The sequence below is a fragment of the Enoplosus armatus genome, chromosome 8, assembly GCF_043641665.1.
Source record: "Enoplosus armatus isolate fEnoArm2 chromosome 8, fEnoArm2.hap1, whole genome shotgun sequence".
In the NCBI taxonomy this organism is placed as follows: Eukaryota; Metazoa; Chordata; class Actinopteri; order Centrarchiformes; family Enoplosidae; genus Enoplosus; species Enoplosus armatus.
The window spans coordinates 2,424,002-2,445,353 of record NC_092187.1 but is presented as its reverse complement, the minus strand read 5'-3'; the positions used below and the strand labels follow the sequence as shown (position 1 = coordinate 2,445,353).

At 41.3% G+C, this 21,352-nt stretch overlaps 1 protein-coding gene across 3 annotated transcripts; it reads left to right on the top strand.

Annotated features, from left to right (window-relative positions):
• The first annotated feature begins 1,043 nt into the window (after positions 1-1,043).
• Positions 1,044-20,834, top strand: LOC139288647 (ral GTPase-activating protein subunit beta-like). 3 transcript variants are annotated; one of them, XM_070910002.1, is made up of 30 exons: positions 1,044-1,130; positions 2,204-2,424; positions 4,683-4,885; positions 5,111-5,277; positions 5,369-5,555; positions 5,847-5,978; positions 6,342-6,520; positions 7,717-7,868; positions 8,209-8,446; positions 9,932-10,133; positions 10,255-10,422; positions 10,569-10,683; positions 10,805-10,952; positions 11,070-11,134; positions 11,236-11,380; positions 12,936-13,063; positions 13,892-14,068; positions 14,217-14,365; positions 14,753-14,940; positions 15,110-15,213; positions 15,381-15,536; positions 16,228-16,437; positions 16,689-16,847; positions 17,041-17,209; positions 17,349-17,471; positions 17,585-17,721; positions 17,832-17,940; positions 18,220-18,298; positions 19,266-19,414; positions 20,151-20,834. In XM_070910002.1, the coding sequence occupies exons 2-30, from the start codon at positions 2,248-2,250 to the stop codon at positions 20,342-20,344; spliced, it is 4,509 nt and encodes a 1,502-aa protein (XP_070766103.1). In that variant the 5' UTR covers positions 1,044-1,130; positions 2,204-2,247; the 3' UTR covers positions 20,345-20,834. The 3 variants fall into 3 exon arrangements, with proteins under 3 accessions (XP_070766103.1, XP_070766102.1, XP_070766104.1); XM_070910001.1 differs by having other exon boundaries at positions 12,927-13,063; XM_070910003.1 differs by having other exon boundaries at positions 7,717-7,872; positions 8,234-8,446; positions 12,936-13,057; positions 13,886-14,068; positions 15,384-15,536.
• Positions 20,835-21,352: the final 518 nt, after the last annotated feature.

The window sequence follows — 21,352 nt, the reverse complement described above, 5'->3', positions numbered from 1 at the left end:
ACAGACACACTCCCAAATTGCTCCAGATGTATATGGAAAAATGTTTAATGTCCATGTAATTTTATATTGCATTAGTCATGTACTGTATATCATAATGCACAAGTCACATGCAACCAAATGTATGTTTTTTACTCCCCCAGGGCACTAAATACCTGACAAGTCAAGTTACTTCATCACATTTATGAAGATGTGTAAATCCAATATTGTAATAAAGCCTAGAATTGCCTACAAGTACCTCATGTAACAAGAGATAATAAAGGGACGGCAATCTAAACAGTGTGGCAAAGGGTAGACAAATCTTTTATTGTCTTATGGCATATTGTCATGTCACCCAACCCTACAACTATCCTCAACAAACAGCCTAAAGTGTATGCATAGAGTCTCTCAGGCCTGACCATCATCTCTAATGTCCTGCTGGAGAATCAGCAGTTTTAGTCACATTCTTTTCCGAAGTCAAGTTCAGTACCAAAATACATGACTTAATCACTATTTATGAGGTTAATAGCTCAGCAATTGATTCTGATTACTACATCCTAAGGTGACCATTTTATACCAGTTTACGAGCTACTCCCACATCCTAATTCATTCCAACTGGATCAGGGCACCCTAATATAACTGTATGACTGCAATACAAAAGCATACCATACTCTTTTTTTTTTATTGTACGTAACCATCATGTCTCACCTAATGTAATCTAACTTCTATTTGAAACCCCGTTACTTTTAGGGACCTTTATCAGAGACCCTGAACATCACGCAGGCCTCCCAGAGATGAAAACATATAATCAAACAGAGTATATTTCTTTCTTTGAATTGTAAAACGAAACAATGGCTTTCAGGAAGACAAACACTATTTCAATATTCAAATATCTGAACGAGAGCACTTGAACGGATTTTCGAGCGGACGAGAGTTCACCAGGAGCACATGAAGGCAGCACCAGGTCTGATGCAGTTGCTGCACAGTAGGGGGCGTCAATCTACGGATCCTGTTTCCCGTTAGCCCATCAAGCTGCAATATCCAAACCTTGACATTGCGAAGATGGACGCTGTTATGGTCTAGACCAGGAAACATAGAAAGCACACACTGCGAGTTTCAGAGCTCTGTTATGACAACATTTCCAGTTGGTCCAGGTAAATGGAAAAACCCCGGGCTACTTAGCTGGCGAGCAAACGTTAGCGTCTTTGCAAAGTTACGTATAGCTAGGTTAGCTATAACAAATGACAGTCAGCTCAGCTAATGTCAACGAACGGGCTAGCGCAGCGAACATTAGCTAAGCTAGCTAGCAGCGTCGGACCAACTAGCTACAACGTAGTTTGATATAACTGATAAGTTAGCACATAGAACCGTCAGTTTGTCTTAGCGACAGCTTCTTGTCTTATCCACAGAGATGGCCTTGTAACAAAGAAGCCAGTCAGCGGCTAACTTCAGCTAATGTCATCAGCGAGATAAGGGAGATGTTTCGATGTCAATGCTAGCTAACGTTAGCAAGCTAATCATTTTCAGAACCGTTTCCTGGTTGTGATTCCTTGGCTTGTTACCGACCCGAGGTTTAGGATACAAATGGTTGGTATGTTTCTTTCCTCGTCTTCGTTTATGCTCACAGGGCATAAAAGCCAGCTGGCATTTAACATATGTTATGTAATTCTAGTTTTGACACTTTATGTTTTCTCTGGAAGGAGAGCTTGTAGCGTTAACATTAGCAACAACATACAAATACCTGCTGTTTGATGGGCTCTCTTTACTTTCAAACTACATATCAATGAACATTACTTAAGAAGCTTTACAAAGTTTTATGATACGCTCTTTATTTCGCTATGCATGCAGTGCACCAAATGGCAATTGTTTTAATGTAATGATAATAAGATAATACTATTCTTGCCGTTGCTAATGTTTAAGTCCGGCATTCCCTTTCTACCAAAACACACTATACGTAAGATAAAAGTAAACCAGTTAAACAAGTTAAAGTCGAAACACTGCATGATGGACCTTTTGATAGTCGACAAGATCAAATCTATTATCAAAAGATTCTCGTTCTGTAAGAGGTTTCTCTGTTAGCAGGGTTAACTACAATATTGGCAGCGTTGGCAGAAGTATTCTCATAATAGACGACACAACTGCCTGTGCTAGATATTAGCTAAGTAGCCTATTCATAGTTTTCTCAACATGACATATTAGGTTGACTTCTCGATTTGTGTGTGTGCAGGTGGAGGCAGGAGGTGTGAGTAGAGTGCAGTAGACATCAGCAGCATGTACTCCGAGTGGCGCTCGCTGCAGTTGGTGGTGCAGAGTGACCAGGGCCACCTCAGCGTTCTGCACACCTACCCCACCAGTGTGGGTACGGAGGTGGCAAATGCTGTGGTCAAGCCTCTGGGCACAGCTGTAAGCCCTGTCGCCACGGAAAACATCCTCAAGACAGACAAGGAGGTGAGAAAGAGGTTCACACTGTTAGTACCTTAACCTGGTAACAATACAATGTTTGACATATAATTTGAATGCCTTGGTAGTCAGCTACCAGATCCATCACCAAAGCTTTGGAGAGCCTGTCAGCTTCAAAACTCATATGACTTAAGTGGGCTTGGCCTCATTGATCCATCATAAGATGTATTTTAGACAACACCAGTGACAGGAGCTCAGTGTATACCACACTGTTTGATGGTGCTATCACTATGCTACGGTATATATGTTTTGATAAAATATTAGTAAAAATAATAAAGTAAAATGGAGGTTAAGCTACTAATATCAGTTGTTTGAATGTGATGCAAATCATTTTTGTGGACATACGGCTTAGTGTCAGCAGGCCAGGGTGAGGAAGTTTATTGATCATTGTTTGATATGACATACTGCAATTTGAGCAGTAATCCACTTTAAAGGAAGAGCCTTCCGCATAACTCGTGTTGTCTTAAGTGCCATATGTAAGCAGTACAAACTAGACACTATTAAAACTTAAAAAGCCAGAAATACAGTGGCTGCTGGCTCCTGCCCACAGCATTCAAGGGGCACCTCTATTTTACATACAGCTGTCTGTGTCATTACTGTGACAACCAATATATGGTAAAATAAATAAAATAATAACTGCACTGCTAGGAGGCATAAAGTGCTATTTGCATCCCCTCACTTTTTATTTATTTATTTATTTTTTACATTATCTTGTGTGTTTGAATTGGATAAAAAGTCTAACCATTATACCCAATAAGTTATGCCATGATGCTATCACAGCCATGTTTCACTGTAGGGATGATAGTATCTGTGTAGACCCTAATTTGGACCTGATGTAATACTTGACATTTAGACCAAAGAGTTAAATTTTTATGTCATGAGATCAGAGTCCTTTATTTCACATGCTCTCAAAGTCCATTAAGTGCCATTAGGCAAAACCTAGTTGGGCTGTCATGTTTTTTACACAGGGGTATCTTTGCTGTAGCTACTCTAGCATATAAAGGCGTGACTGATGGAGTGCTACAGAGATAGCTTCTCCTATCTCTGCAGGAGGCTTAAGCCTGAAACACAACAGACACTTAGAGCTGTTTGAACAGTTCCCCTTCACTTCACCTTCCATGTTAATGAAAATGAACACAGTTTGGGTGCCTATGTGTGCGATTTATTTTGATGTATTTTCTCTAAATGTTGTGCGTGGATTATCCATGAAAACTACCTTTTTAAATGGCTAAACAATGAGTGATAAACAATATATGTGTGTTTAATAGGGATGTCCTGAGCCTTTCTTTAGGATTAGGACAGAGTGTCTGATTAAAGCTGTATTTGATGGATTGGTCAGATTCTTTTTTTTGTATGCTTGGTGTACACCAGCTGTCAAAAAAGTCTCCCACGTGCTCTGATAAAACACTGGAAGCTCTGCTTACGCACACCGTTGTGAGCAAGTGAACTGCAGAGCTCACAGCAAACCCAGAGTTACAATTAATGATATGACTGCATGAGTCAGGATGTGATGTGAGAGGCGCTGCGTTGGGTTAAGAATATTACAGCAATATTTCTCAGGTGCACCGTGCATCCATGCTGTTGCTTTCATCTACTACTGATCCACAGTGACTTTCCTCTCTTCACGAATATTTCACGAAACACTGTAGTATATTATAGAAAATATTGCAGGAAACTGTTAAGGGAGAGCTGTTATGCAGGCCGACTTGAGGCTAAGTATGAAGCTGTATTATGTTGGGGGTGAAAAAAATACCTTGGATTGACAGATACTGAATATATAAAACATGATTGGGACATCCCCTGTCTTTACTGTTATCATTGATAAGTGTACACCAATGTTTAAGTGTAACATTGACTGTAGAAGGATTATCTGGTTTTCATTCATCATTTGCCTTTTGAATGTCCCGTCTGTTTTTGATTTAGCAGGAAACTCAAAAACATGGAGAGAGAAGCATATGTATTGTATATTGCCACCATTGTCTTACCCTAAACCTTTGGCCCTCCTTGTTATGAGACACTAAATCAGATGTGCTCAACTCCTTTGGTTGCTCACTTGACATAGTTCAGACGACACAAAGGTACAGTATTATATCAAACGAATTAAAGCACTTGCAGAATAGGACATTGTTTAATATATTTTGAGAACTGTCATTCTTTCTGTGTCATGTGCAGTTGGATACAGGACTCATCAACAGCAATATGTTCACAGCCTTCACATAAGCTAATGAGAATGGTTTGATTCACAGGTGAAGTGGACCATGGAGGTGCTGTGTTATGGTCTCACCCTGCCCCTAGAGGGTGACACTGTCAAGCTGTGTGTGGATGTGTACACAGACTGGATGATGGCCCTGGTGTCACCCAGGGACTCGATGCCTCAGCCTGTGGTGAAGGAGCCCAATATGTACGTCCAGACCATCCTTAAACATCTCTACAACGTCTTTGTACCAAGGTATGTCAGAAGTGTTCACAGACGAGCCTTTATCTCACATTAGCCGTAGTTTTCAAATGTAAATGCATACGTATCTGTTTTTGCACAATGTCTGTAGCTGTAACAGCCGTCCTACATAAATCTGAGAGCACTGGTGCCACTTATAATGCCTGCTGTTCTCTGTACACTCTCTCTCCTCATTACCTCCCTATCCCCTCATTTCAAACGCTCCATCTCTCCCCTTAGGCCTGAACAGCACAGTCTGAACCACATCAGGCTTTGCCAGCAGGTTCTGACTGCAGTCCAGAAATTGGCACGAGAGTCCATTTCCATGGTGAGGGAAACCTGGGAGGTGCTGCTGCTCTTCCTGCTTCGCATCAACGACACATTACTTGCCCCGCCTACGGTTGGAGGTATGCCCCTCCCTGTCCTACGCGACCCCTCTTGCTCTTATTAATGATGATTACTAATATCAATAATCCCCTAATATTTCCCCTCTTCCAGTTGGGGTGGCAGAGAAACTGGCAGAGAAATTGATGGCAGTGCTCTTTGAGGTGTGGCTGCTGGCATGTGCCCGCTGCTTTCCCACGCCGCCATATTGGAAGACAGCAAGGGAGATGCTGGCCAACTGGAGACACCACCCTCCTGTAGTAGAGCAGTGGAGCAGAGTGGCCTGTGCCCTCACCTCCAGGTTAGCAAGGCATCAGCTCAACTTTATGTGGCCTTGGATTTAGTGCTGAAAAAGGTTTCATACAGCTTGTCACTGACAGAGAGTTTTGTGTGTGCTTGAAGAGTTAAGATAGTTGGTCTAACTTGTTTTAGGGGAAGCAAACCTAATATTGAACTAAACAGTAGTAGCCTCTGAAGTGGGGAGTGTGTTGGTGGTTGCAATAATGTCAGTAGGAAAAATAGTAAGATAAGTGCCTGTATTCTCTACTGAGTGTGATCATCTTTACATTCTTGTCTCACTTCTTCAACCCAGGCTTTTGCGCTTTACCCATGGACCATCCTTCCCCCCTTTTAAAGTTCCTGATGAAGATGCCAACCTGATTCCTTTAGAGATGGACAATGACTGTGTGGCACAGACGTGGTACCGCTTTCTCCACATGCTTAGGTGCATAAAACCTAATTTTCCTGGGTTCAAATGTGAAAAGGAGATTTTCTCTCTTCATCAAACTAACTAATGGACACAGATGATCTTTCATGTGTTGTAAGGGACAGAGAAGTTGTAGCACGGGGTGGAATGAAGAAGTATCTTATATCACCCTCTTACCATCAAATATTTACTCTATGTATTCTACTTCCTGTTCCTAAAATGTCCCCTCTATCCTTCCCTCCTTTCCTTCCATCCACCTATGGCAGATTCAGATATCAGATATCATATATATATATATATATATATAAAATAAGCTTTAGCAGCATCTGTAAGCTTTTTTGCTTAATCCATAAATGTTCTTCTTCCCCACTTTCTTTGTAGTAACCCAGTGGACCTGAGCAACCCTGCGATTGTGAGCACCACTCCAAAGTTTCAGGAACAGTTTCTTAACTCCAGCGGTATTCCTCATGAAGTGGTGCTGCATCCGTGTTTGAAACAGCTACCCCAGATCTTCTTCAGGGCCATGAGGGGCATCAGCTGCCTAGTGGATGCCTTCTTAGGTAAGAGGATGCAGAGTTAATATGAAAAGCTCAGTCATTGGACACTTGAGAGGAATGTGAATGTGTTTTTGCACATTTTAGTAGTAAAATACTACAAGACATGTTAACATTACTGCTCATTTTGCAATGCATGATAATGTTGAATGCAATTTGTTGTTCCTACCTTCTAGGCAGCTACCTGCTTTTGTAAGGGAAATCATCACATTGAACATGCTTTTACTATTGTCAAAGTTATACATAATTTACATGGACTGATTTTCAAAGCCTGTCCCGTATTACATGCAAACGAGATGTTACTTTGACCAAAAAAAAAAAGCAGACATATTGTTTATTGTGATCTATCTCAAAAATACATTACATTCAAACTCTGTACATTCAAAATGGTATGGAAAAAGGTAAAGTGTATGTGCTTAGTAGTGAAAAGGGCAAAACATACAACACAGAGAGTCATTTAAATGATTGACAGCAATTCCAAACATTAATTTCTTCTACAGTTTTACTGCTTTCCAGTTGTTGTTCTGGGCACTGCTCCTGAGAAAAATCCAGATGGAAGATGTCAGTCAGTAATACCTGTTCACACATTTGAATAAAAAGTGTGTCGGTGTGTATTTTTCTCTTTACACTGTAGGTGTCTCTGTTGAAAAGAGAGATGTACGGGAGAGGGTGTTCTCTTTTTGTCCAGTGCTGCTCTCTCATGGTACAAACATCAGCTGATGCATCATATAATGAGATGGGCATATGATGGAGTGGTCTATTTATTGGTGGTGATGATATTAACAACTGGGGTTAGTCTTCCTATAGCAAAATGATATGTCCCGTACATTCAGACTACGCTACAAGATCATCAACAGGGGTCAAAAGTCAATCAAGATGGATGGATATCAATTATTGCTGATTTGTATCTAACCATTGTCTTGCATGTCTACGAATGAATATTATCAATGATCAACTCACAACTCTGAAGCCACTTCATTTCCTTCTCTCTCTCATAACAGTAGAAATGGGGAAAATGGCTTCAAATGATTATGTTTACCCATACAAAGTTCTGTCCACTGGAAAAGTGGCGGGATGACGATTTTTCTTTCTTGTTTACTGAAGGCTAATCAGAAATGTATTTTCCCCCTGCTATGGAGGGAAAAAACACTAACTTTAACACTAACTTTAATCCCCAACTCATTTGACCTTCCTGTCAACAGGTATATCGCGTCCCAGAGCTGACAGTGCCCCGCCCACCCCAGTCAACAGAATGAGCATGTCTCCGCCACCCTCCATCGCTAACACCACGCCCCCTCACAGCCGCAAGCAACGGCATACAGTGGTCACCAAAACCACAAGCAAGAGTTCAACTGTAAGTTCAATCATTGCATTAAACCACAACAAATACTTTTTTATTTAATTACATTTTTTTATCCTCGTACATATTTGCAGTTTATCTACAGACAGAACAGAGCTTATACATTTGTGATACATTTGCGTAGCTACACTAACCCAAGATTTTTATGGAAGAATACAGCACACTTGTCCAAATCAGTGTGTGGATCGCATCTCCTGCCATGTGTTTTGTCCTGTTCATGTAAAGAAACCCCAAGAAACCATCTTTTTAACTCACCTTGTCTGTGTGTGATCTGTTAGTGACACTAGTCAACAGCCTAATCAGATATCTTCCTCTATCCCTCCCCACCCTGCAGAGCAGCGGCAGTCAACCAACCAAAGCATCCCAGCAGCAACAGCAGCAGCAGCAAACTTCGTCCTCCCCCACCCTGCTTTCCAGCCCCAACCAGAGCAGTTGGGAGTCTCGGCCCCTGCCAGCCCCAGCACGGCCCAAGGTCAACAGCATCCTCAACCTGTTTGGCCAGTGGCTTTTTGACGCTGCTCTGGTCCACTGTAAGCTCCACAGCGGCCTCAGCCGAGACCCCAGCATGACTGGTAAGAAGTGAGACGATGGCTATTAGCATTTCCATTTATGCATGGGCAGGTGGGTGTTTTGTTGCTGTTCATTAGTATGTGTTTTTGTGGAGTTATCTGTGTTTTCGGTGTCAGTGTTATTTTTTTACTGTATGTCTTTGGGATATCCTTTCCTTTTTTCACCATTTTCTCTGAAACTTCTTTGTGCCTTTCTGTGTGTGGAGGGCTTGGTTAGAAGTGGCCTGGTATGAGATTTCCATCTGATTCTAATCCATTTACATCTACCAACTATTTAAGCCTGGCTAAAACTGCATATAGACTATAACCATATGTTAAGGACTTCATACAGTCATTTTATTGGTAAAATCATTGCTAGAGGAGTCAATGACAGCACATAGAATACTTGGTATTTGAAAATAAATTTGGCTCATCATTGGCTCTCCATTTATTTTTCTCTTTTTGGTGTAGTGTCCTGCACGTGTCTACCATGTCTGATTAATGTTAAAGAGTTGTAATGGGTCAAAAGTCATGTATTGAGGAGAACAAAAAAAAAAAACACAATTCATGCCTGATATGAATTGATCCCAAAATATTGGATCTGCTTTGATTTTGTGTCTCTCCACTATTTCTGTTATCTTGCAGCCTCTTTTATCCAAATTCTCCTTTCTTATAAATCTTGTAAGTAGGAGCGGCAGCTTTTTTTCCTTGATTTTGCGTTTCTTGACAAATCTTCCTGCTTTTTAGTTGAGTTCCTCATGATCATTGCCATTATCGCCATTGTTTTCTGTTTCCACTGCTTGTCATATATAAAAGTTCACCAGCGTTCTCTCAGCGTTTCTCCAAAGGTGATGGAATGGGTTTCACCAACTGACCACTTGTCTCTACCATAACGTTGCCAGTTTGTGACAACGCCACCCTGTTTTAAGTTCTCATTTTTGTTTTCTTTGGGTCACACTAATCCTTATTATAGTCCCCTCAAGTTCAGCATTAATGTTTTGTTTCTTGTAATTTCCTTTTGTATTGTCAGTCCACTTGAGTTTTGATTTTATTGGTTTGGTGCCTCAATGCATGAAGTGAATGTTCTGTACCTTGAGTGACAGTCATATAATTGCAACAGCGAGGGAGCTGACACAGGGATTTTGTTTTGTGGTCTTGCAGCTGAAAACATTTTATTACCAGCACTCTACACTTGGTCATGCTTTGTGCCAGTTTTAGGTCGAACGTTTATGGCAAACTCTTTGTGTCAGAGTTCCCTTTTGAATGCTTTTAAATGATGTGAGTGTGTGTTTGCAATCATTGAAGTCTTTGTTCTCTCTTGTTGTGATAGTGATTAAATGTCTGCTTTATGGTGCTTGTTTTTCAAATTTTAACTATGTTTACTTTTTATTTTAGTGTGCATATAGTAGCTACATGTCTGTTTGCCTGTTTCTCATACATGCATGTATACTAATGACCACATTACAATTCAGGGTCCTTTCATTCTCTGTCTCTTCCCACTCTCTACAGCAATAGCCACTCAAGTAGGCCTGGAGCTGAGGAGGAAGGGTTCCCAGATGTCCACTGACTCCATGGTGTCCAACCCCATGTTTGACGCCAACGAATTCCCAGAGAGCTATGAGGCAGGACGAGCTGAGGCCTGCGGGACTCTCTGCCGCATCTTCTGTAGCAAGAAAACTGGAGAAGAGATTCTGCCCGTTTACCTGTCCAGGTAACAGCCAAGTTTTTTTTATCATGCCAAATCTAATTCAAACTAACATCATCCTAACTGTGGTAATGTGATTTTTTTAAACTGTGCAAATCTACAAGGATTCCTCTTTCTCTTTCTGCAGATTCTACATGGTCCTGATTCAGGGTCTCCAGATCTCCGATTTCATTTGTAGACCAGTTCTGGCTTCTATCATTCTCAACTCTTCCTCTCTCTTCTGTACTGACCTGAAGGGCATCAATGTGGTGGTACCCTACTTCATAGCTGCCCTGGAGACCATTGTACCAGACAGGTTAGACTGGTAGTATGTAATTAGCATCTTTAATTTACCGGATAACATTTTCAGCCCATATGTTTTTTTAGTGAGATTTCTCTTCTCTTTTTGAGAATATTGTCTTACGTTTCTTGAAGTCCATGAGATTTGTTTTATTCTATCAGGGAGCTGTCCAAATTCAAGATTTATGTAAATCCTACCGACCTGAGGAGAGCCTCCATCAACATCCTGCTTGCCATGTTGCCATTGCCTCATCACTTTGGCAACATCAAATCAGAGGTAACAGCTTTGGTATCTGTATTTTACGTCTTTGAAATCTGCCACTTGAGTGCAGGATTTAGCATGTTCATGTTAACAACAAAAGTGCCAGGTTCTTTATCATGTTAATGTTGTGCTTTAGGTTCTGTTGGAAGGAAAGTTCAATGAAGAGGATGGATGGCCTCATGACCAGCCCGTGTCTTTCCTGTCCCTGAGGCTACGTCTCGTCAATGTCCTCATAGGAGCACTGCAGACTGAGACTGACCCCACCAACACACAGCTCATCCTGGGTATCATTTTGCCCTTCCATATTACTTATGCAGTTTTTAAACCCTGATATAAACCAGTTTGGGACTGCGCTTAAGTCTTCATAGTATTTTATATCCATGTTTTATTATTCCTCTCAGGTGCAATGTTAAATATTGTTCAAGACTCAGCACTGTTGGAGTCCATAGGTGCACAGACGGAAACAGTAAGGCTGCTGTTATCTACTGATAAACGATTAACATTTTACAATGGTAGAAGCAGTGTGATGGAGTGGACCTCATGATTGCTTTGTTTTTGTGGTGGTAGGGGAGCATAGATGGGAGCCACGTGACAGTGAGGAGTCAGAGTCACAGCCGCACCAACAGTGGCATTAGTTTCACCAGCGGGGGCAGCACGGAGGCCACCAGCCCAGACTCTGAGCGTCCTGCCCAGGCCCTGCTTCGAGACTACGGTAAGACAGCTTCACATGAAACAATATCTTCGTGCTTGGTGAATTAACATAAGGGTGCCAGCTTTGGTCAGATTGTGCATAACAGACTTGTAACTGATATGTAACTTGTTAAATTAACACATTTGTTCTTTATAGCTAACGTGGTTAAAGTGGTATGCAGAGTTAAGAAGCGTTGGGTAAAATGTCTTTGTAGGTGAAACCCAAAGCTATTTGCTGTGATGCTGTGCTGTTGAACAGTTTGGCACTGAGACGTGTGGAGCGCCTCTGCTTATTGCATTTGTTTTGTCTAGTTGATTGGTTGCAACAATATTGCCTAATCAAAAGATCTTTTCCTCAGTAGGGCTGAGCGATGTTTGACTAAATTATTGTGTTGGACAGAGTAATGTGAGAGAGACTTTAAAAAAATAAATGGATAATTGTCGCTCTCATTGAATTTTGCCCACAAGTTTTATATTTATTTTCACTGAACACCGTGTTGCTTATAGGCGACTTTATCCAGCAGGAAGTGGGGGAAGGGCGGCCTGCAGGTTTCCTGTGGTATAGGATGGTTACATTGTGTTGTGAGGCTCAGTACTGGACAGGAAAAACTAGACTTGAGAGGGTACAGGAGTCTGGAGACAGTTGTTTCAAACACTGCAGCCAATTCAGCATGATTTGGGAGCTTTTGCTGATCATAAATTTAGAAAATGCTAGGCCTGGTTTCTAAAATTGGAGCCAGATCTACCTCTTAGACAGGCTCAATACAGAAGCCTCAATGTAATCACTTTTAATCACATTTTGAAACATTAAGACTTCCTCAGGTTGTTTTAGATGGAACCTCTGAAATGGATAGCTGGCTCAAGAAATATTTACTCTGGATGGGACAGAGGTAACAACAGGGGGACAGAAGGTAATGGAAAGAAATGAAATGGGAGAACAGACAGAAACGTTAACTTGTGTCATAGTCTAGTCTAAGGCTCTGTTACTTCCACTTGTTAACACTTCTCTTCTGGAACAAAGCCAAACTATTCAAGCAACAGCATCAGCTGTTACTTTGCTTTGCATTGATTTTTAAAAACTGCAAATTGTAGGTTAAACTGAGAAAGTGTATGAAATTCTGTCGTCTTTAATGTTACAAATTCATAGAAGTTGATCATTATATCACAGAAGACCCATAAGATAACATAATATATTTATGGTTCATGTAATTTGTTTTTAAAGTTTTTTTTTTATCAGATTTGATCTAATTTTATCTTTTATCTTAATTAATTTAGTCTTGTTTTGGATGATTATAGTACACAACAAAGTTTTCTTAACTTTTAAAGTCCAAACTTGATCGCTCAGCCCTATTCCTCAGTAGTGTATTTACTATCTATTCTTCAATCTACCTGAATTTTTCTTAACACTGTGTGCTGTACTAATTTTAAACTCTATTCTAGACAAATCTACTAACTGGGCATCCAGGATGTTTTTCCTGATGTCCTGTATACCTATAGCTGTGTTGCCTGAATCCTGCTTTGCTCTATTCTTTGCGGTGTTTGGTATTTCGGGGTGTTATATGATCTAGCTCTTCCAGATACGGCGGCAGGCTTGCTGGTGCGCAGCATCCACCTGGTCACTCAGAGACTCAACTCCCAGTGGAGGCAAGACATGAGCATTTCACTGGCTGCCCTGGAACTGCTGGCTGGGCTTGCCAAGGTAAAGGTACAATGTCCAAACACCACAGAGACTCAGTGTAACAATCTGCAATCATTGCTATCTGGCCAGTCCAAGGTGAGACTATTATATGTCTTTCAGTTCACCCATGCTACCCACCCAAGTCTCAGTACAACAGAAGCACTTCTCACTCTTATCACTTTATAAAACTGCAGCTGTTTTGCAGTTACAGTAAACCCTAGATTTGCTCCTCCAAGAACAAGGTTTACTGAATTTCTGTGCCTATTACCATGGCAACGGATGGCCTGAAACTAACCAGTTGTATTACATGTTAACCCCCTGATCCCAATTAACTAGTTCACCTCCTGCCCAAATGAGACAATCTAGCCTCACAGAGAGCAAAAGCAATGGTGCTTTCAGGTGATTCATGTCAACTTCTAAGTCAGACATTTCCAAGTTCATCACAAGGGAGTTGCCCTCAAACTGTCAACACAGTACCGCTAATTACCCGAATGAGAGAAGTTTATGGACAGAGCTTGCAATTTCTCTGCCCGGTAATGGCTGCACAGTTGGTCCCAGTTAACTAGTGCACCTGCTATGACATGCTGCAATGAGAAGTGTCTGTTTTCAAATAAAGTCACATTAATATAATAGATAGTAACTGGCTAAAATGTAAAACTCAGGCACTTGATATCACACAAAGGAAGAGTGCTGAGGAGCAGAGAGAGAGAAGAGGCCAAGGCAACATTTATGTTAGCTCCAACAATACTGTGTTTAACTTTAAAACTTGTATTTAAAACCACAAATAATCACATACGTGTAGCCTTATGTACTACATTGTGTTGCATTTTTTCTAAATGTCTTAACCAGGTAAAGGTGGGAGTAGACTCTGCAGACCGTAAGCGTGCCGTTAGCTCTATATGTGGGTACATTGTGTACCAGTGTAGCCGTCCAGCTCCTCTTCAATCCAGAGACCTCCACTCCATGATTGTAGCTGCCTTCCAGTTTCTCTGTGTGTGGCTCACAGAGCACCCTGACATGCTGGATGAGAAGGTAAGACTAAATTAAAATTTCCATGGGATATTTTGTTTGGTTAGAGAGGGATAGAATTTTATTTGGTAAAGTTAAGCTTCTACCAAGAACATACAGAAAATTGGATACCTCGCCATTTCTCTCAGATTTTTCTTTTTTTTTGGATCAGGATTGTTTGGTAGAGGTGTTGGAGATTGTGGAGCTAGGAATCTCTGGCAGCAAGTCCAGACAGGAACAGGAAGTCCGACATAAAGGGGAGAAGGAGCACAACCCAGCTTCAATGAGAGTGAAGGACGCTGCTGAGGCAACTTTGTCCTGGTGAGACTCCACAAAGTTTCTACAGTATAGATCAGAGAGTAGTTTGTTGATAGATTTAATACACTATTCCAAAAAATGTATGAAAAGGTAGCACTTCTCAAATTTCCAGGTCAAGGAGGACAAAGTACTCACATTTCACTTGTTTAATTCGATCATAAAGTGTTATTAGCAATACATTTGAATATCACTGACTCTGACTCTGATTGGACTTTAAATCTTAGCTGTTGTACTAAATTATGTATTTGTTCTATTTTTCTGCTGCTACAATGACCTACTTTTCCCAGTTTTTGCTAAATCGACGACTAATAAAAAGTAGAATGTGCTGTACCTATTTACCCAGTTTCTGTATATTTATGTTCTTGCTGGTTTTGCTGCGGTGTTCCCCAGTATCATGCAGGTGTTGGGGGCCTTCCCTTCCCCTAGCGGGCCCGCCTCCACCTGCAGCCTGCTGAATGAAGACACCCTGATCCGCTACGCCAGACTCAGTGCCACAGGAGCCAGCAACTTCCGCTACTTTGTCCTAGATAACTCGGTCATCCTCGCCATGCTGGAACAACCTCTCGGCAATGAGCAGAGTCAGTAGCTTATCATCCTTTGACAAAATACCAGTTTATTGGGATATCAGGGTGAATTAAGGTCTTACTTGGTTCATTTTTAATGTACAAGTAGAGACTCCAAGTACCAAGCACTGGTAAATTAATTAAATCTGTTTCTCCATAAATGAAAGCATCTCTGTCCTCACAGACCCCAGTCCGTCAGTGACCGTTTTGATCCGAGGGACGGCTGGCAGACATGCCTGGACCATGCAGCTCTTCCACCAACCCAGAGGAGCGCGGGCCAATCAGAGGGTGAGATCACACTGTTGATTACTGCATCATGAAAGACAACAATGTTAAACCAGTATAATTTCAGAAATTATTTAAAAAGTTTTGCTTTTGTAAAGCGTGTAGCGTCACACCTGTTTCACTGATAACTGTGCTTCATCTCTATGTACTCTTCCTCTCTCCTTCCACAGCAGGTGTTTGTTCCCGAGGGCCGTCCAGCGCCCAACAATGATGTGGGGATCAAGTACAACGTCAAGCAGAGGCCTTTCCCTGAAGAGGTGGATAAGATTCCTCTTGTGAAAGCTGATGTCAGTATTCCTGACCTGGACGACATTGTCAGTAAAGAGGTGAGATTTGCTTCCTGTTGAACCCTGTCATTGATCTTCTATCCACATTATGACTAATTAAGCTGAAACAAGATTGTTTGTTGTCGTGGCTAAAATAGAGCTATGCAGTAAATGAATGACTCATTATTTGTTATTATACAAACTCAGGTGTTTTGTATGGGCTGGCAGGATGATTCGAGAGCTACAAATACACTGATGAGTAATTACCCACACGTGAGTTGTTGGAGAGATGAAATTTCACTGGGGTGTCAAATAATCAAATGGTGTGGTGACAAACATATGATGATTGTTTTGTGCGGTTTCTCAGTCCTATGCAATACACCCTTGCAATCATTTGTAGCTTTTAATGCAATCCAACCACTAATTACGGTCTGAAAGAAAGTGAACATTAAAAGCTTCACAAAGACTGGATTTATTGAAGGGCTGGATTGGAGTAGATTGTACTGGTTTAGCTAATAAAATGGTAACTCATTCTCTAATTAAATATCTGATGCCAATGTTTTAAAGCACAGATGCACACTAGTGACTCTTTTCACATCAACATCGCAAGGTGACACCTCAGTTTTGGGACTGTGGGCCTTGCCCTTTGTGGGTTAATGCTGAATTTAATTATGCAGTTGAGTGCCATTCATCAGCCACAGCCTCTCAGAATTGTCTTTAAGAAAATGCCCTATCCCCTTCTTCTTTTCAGCTGGAGGTTCAGCATGACAAGCTCCGTATTCTGATGACCAAGCAGATAGAGTATGAGAACGCCTTGGAGCGGCACAGCGAGGAAATCTGGAAGTCCAGGCGTTTCCCGGACCCACAGACAGACTGCAAACCCCCTCCGCCCTCGCAGGAGTTCCAGACGGCGCGCCTCTTCCTCTCCCACTTTGGCTTTCTGTCTCTGGAGGCGCTCAAGGTTGGTTAACATAATTTGTCTGTTGGAAGATCTCTTGGATTGAAGTTGCGAAAAGCATTTTCAAATGATATATAAAAGCCTTCCAGCCACTTGTCCTTAACTTAAATTGGTACTTTTGCTTGGCGATTCTATTTAAGTCTGTGGAATGAATAATAATGACTGTAATGTATTAAGTATTAATGGCATATACATGTATAATATTGTTAATATAGTTCATGTAGAATGTATGTTTATTGATTTATTATTGATAGGAGCCCAACAACAGTCGTCTACCTCCTCATCTGATTGGCCTGGAGTCGTCCTTGCCAGGGTTTTTTGATGACATCAGCTACCTGGACCTGCTTCCCTGCCGACCATTTGACACTGTCTTTATATTCTACGTGAGGGCTGGACAGAAAAGCAGCCCTGAGGTGAGGGAACTCCATTCCACAACAGATTCTGTGTGAAATAATGATGGATAAGTTTGGCCTGTGTTTAATTACAGCTGCGTTGAAATGGCTTGAATTAACCTTGAAAATGGTAGGTGTTGTGCAGGTGTTAATTCTTTCATAACCTGCATATAAAAATCTCTCACAGTGGATATGTTCTGCTTGTGATGATCAGATCCTGAGGAATGTGGAGTCATCGTCCAGTGTCCAGCCCCACTTCTTGGAGTTCCTGCTGTCCTTGGGCTGGCCTGTGGATGTAGGACGCCACCCAGGATGGACGGGACACCTAGATACCAGCTGGTCCCTCAACTCCTGCTCCGACAGCAATGATATACAACAGACAGGTAAGCTACTAATCTAACTACTGCAATAGATCTGAGGAAGACTTTGGGCATATGCACATCATGGCAACTGTTTGTCTACAAGTTAAATATTCGTGGTCAAGTCAATGTTGAACTTTTGTTTTTGTTTTTTTTACCAAAGAGGAAGCAGCTACTCCTGAGGACACGGGAGGTTCAGAGTTCAACGGGGAGAAGAAAGTTTTGTACTACGCTGATGCTCTGACAGAGATTGCCTTCGTTGTTCCATCCTTAACGGAAAATTCTGGTCAGTATTCACTACCTTGACAATGAATTGATAGATAGTGTATATGATGAAACCCTAGTGAGCGAATCAGGGTTGACAGAGTTGCCATTGTTTTTTTTTTTGCTTTTTCCCAGAGGAGTCATCAATACACAGTGACTCCACAGTGGAGGCAGACACCAACCCAGACCTCATGCCTGGTTTACTCAAACAACCCAATCTCACACTGGAGCTGTTCCCCAACCATTCTGAAAACCTGGAGTCTGTCAAAAAGGTAAAGTTTTATGTGAGTGTGTCTGAACTGTATGCTGACAGCCTTGATTATCATTTACATTTTTTTCTAGCATTTCCCTGAACTTAATGTGTATTGTGCTAATGCCATAGCTGAGTCCTTTGGTGAAGACAAAGAGGTCATCGACTGGAAAGTCTTTCCCCCCACTGGGTCCCGAGACGAAGGTGTTTGTGGTCTGGGTGGAGCGCTTTGATGATATCGGTAGGCACATACTCTTTATGCTGCCCCCCTGTGCTGTAATTTGACACCACCGGACTCAAATTACAGGACAGGGGGGCAGTGTAGTCTCTCTCCATAGATTATATTCTATTTCTTTTTCTAGCATTTTCTCTTGTTCAGTCAGTAAGTAGCTCCACCAAAAAATCTTTTATAAAATACTCAACCTCTGTAGCCTTAAAAGGTGGCTGTAAAAAGTTGTTTTTTCAGTACATGACCAACACAATGAGGTACATGAATGTCATTGTTTTTTATGTTTTTTAGAGAACTTCCCGTTGTCTGATCTCTTGGCGGAAACCAGCACGGGCTTGGAAGCTAGCATGAGCAACAGCACTTCCTGCAGGTATTGAGAAGTTCACACTCAAAACACATATGGTTCATGAATTCTGCAAAAACTGCATGTGCTCTCACATGCAGGATAACAAACCATGCATAAACACATGCAGTGCAAAACAGGAAGTACAACATACAGTGTTTGCAAAAGCAGGCAGATAAAAGGAACTGTGTCAGAGCTGTGACAATATTTGGGTGTGAAGTGGCTTAAAGGAAAATCCAGTTTTTGTCTAACATGATTTGTGTGTAAGTTGTTTTGATACTAGCAGCTTCATTGTTACAATTGTGGATAGGTTGACATCAAGTGGGCCATGGACCCCAAGCCTCAAACAGATTTAAATGGGTTGTATTTAACCAAATGAACAATGTGTGAGCTGATGCAAAATGACAACCGTTCGTTCATGAGTGACATAATTAATTTTCTGAGTGCCCACGACCCTTGAAAGAAAATGGGTGGGTGGCATTTGTGAAGATTGCCAAATTGCCGCTTTCTTATTATCGAAGCAAACACAGAAGCTATATTGGGCAATTTTAAATGCTGAAAACAGCACCAGAGGAAAAGGCCATCTTCTCTGCCTAAATGATTGTTTGATGTGGAGTGAAAATATATTGGCATTTACATTTAAAGCTACAGTATGCAATATTATTGAATTATAATTTTGGTTGAAATAACGAATTTTGACCATTGCATGCCACTAACAATATCTAACTGAAGGGCTGAAACAAATGTGTCTGTGAGCACCTACCCTTATGTATTTAGTCTTAAAAATATTTCCCACTGTAGCTTTAAGTTCAGTCAAGTTCTATGAGATTGCGGTCTGACCTATCAAGATACATGTTAATGCCAAATATAAATAAGGTCATTATCAAGAAATGTGGTGCTTGTAAATATATTTCGATATTCATTTATTGTTCTAGTTTGTTGCAAATCACATACATCATCTTCCTCTCTATTGTTGTAATTGTTCCTGCTGCAGGTCAGGGTTACTAGAGAAGGACGTTCCTCTGATCTTCATCCACCCTCTGAAGACGGGACTCTTCAGGATCCGGCTGCATGGAGCTGTGGGTAAATTTGGCATGGTGATTCCCCTGGTGGACGGCATGGTGGTCAGCCGCAGAGCACTAGGTAATGGCTCTCTTCTGTCTTTGTTTATTCGTCCTTACCGTGCATTTCCTTTTTATTTTTTCCTCCCCTCATCAGAAAGAACAGAGGCAACAAGACTTAATGCATCACATGGTTTCCACAGGGAATCTATTAGGATCATTGATGAGCTTTACTGAAATAATAATATGCGCACATTTATATTTCATGGTTGGCATTTGAGTTTACAATATACACAGGAAACAAACTCAGTTTAATCTGTTTATATAGTTTTTGAGTGCAGAAGTTGTGGTTAGTAATACGAAGAAGGCGTGAGTTATTTGTATTCACAAGTTGAACTACATTAGCTACGATCAGTTAGTTGCAAAGAGAAAGCCAGTGCAAATGTCATGGTTTAGCAGTACCATGAAATAAATGTGATTCTTCTGATACATAACTTGACCTTGAAAAAATGTAAATAATCCTCTTTCTGCTTCCATGCATGTAATGCCACTCTTTGCCAACAGATGGCGTAGTTGGTTGGTTTGACAGTTTCTTTGGCTTTCCAAAACATTAATGTACAAGAGTAAATGTAAATATATATATATATTAACAAGGAAGTTTGAAAAATGTCGGGATCTCTTTCCCGCCCTAATTTTTCATCTTCCACACATTTTCATGCTTTCTCAGTATCATGAAATTCCTTTGTTCACTGCCTCGAAACTGTCCCATTAAGCTCCTTTGGCCTGATGAGCTCCTGTGTTTTGCATCCTTCTCCCAGGGTTTCTTGTGCGCCAAACGGTCATCAATGTGTGCCGACGGAAGCGTCTGGAAAGTGACTTGTACAACCCGCCTCACGTGAGGCGGAAGCAGAAAATAACTGAGATTGTCCAGCGTTACCGCAACAAGCAACTGGAGCCTGAGTTTTACACCTCGCTCTTCCACGAGGTGGGGGAGGGAAAGCCTCACCTCTAACCCCCCTGTCCTGTCCTAACACTGGCTCAGAAGCGCACACAACAACACACACACACACACACACACACACACACACACACTCTTATCCTATACTCCTACACCATTTACAACTGTGCGTGCATACACACATACACACACACAGAATCTTTATATTTATACTGTACTGTTTTGTTATTTATATGAATACATATATCAACACTGTCTGCCTTTGACTCTGAGAGCAAAGTGTCAAAAACCATGCCAAGGTGGAAAAAGCTACATTTCTGTCGCAGCCACTCATTGAAGATTTGAATGGCTGAAGTTCAACAGTGACTGTCTCTCCTTATTTAGGCTCATGCTTTGTGGCAAAAGAGTTTCTGCTTGTCATTAACTGCAATACAATAGTTACACTGTTGGCCTTTCTGAAATTGTAAAAAGTTTGTCCTTTAAGCCCTGTGATATGAGTGAATTTCATGATGGTTTGGTAATACAGAGTTGTGTCCAAAATCCAGATCTGCACATCTGTTTTTGTTTTAATCAAACAGATTTATGGTTGGATTTTTGCCAAGGAGATACACATGTAATCGTCATAAAAAATGTTTTATATTATACACTGCTGCTTCGAGGCAGGTGGCTTCAAGAGAACAAAGACATGATTGACAGCATTAACCCATGATCTAATTTTACTACAAATTGTCATCTACATGGAGATACCTGCTGAAGTCTTCCTCGTGCGAGCACACATTCGGCCATCTCAGCAGCTGACTTCCCCCCCACCCCCCAGATGCTTTATAGGACTCCTCCGTTGTATTACTGTATGTGGATGTCAGTTTTGACACCTGCGCTGTCTCTGTGCCAGTCTGAAAGTCATCCCATCTCACATCAGCCACTGTGTGTGTGTGTGTGTGTGTGTGTGTCTGTCTACGTAGCCACATGTGTGCTTGTTCAGCCAGTCAAATCATTTACACTGCACAGAGTCATAATGACCCCTAAAAACCCCATGAATGGCATTTAAAGCTGAATTGTCAC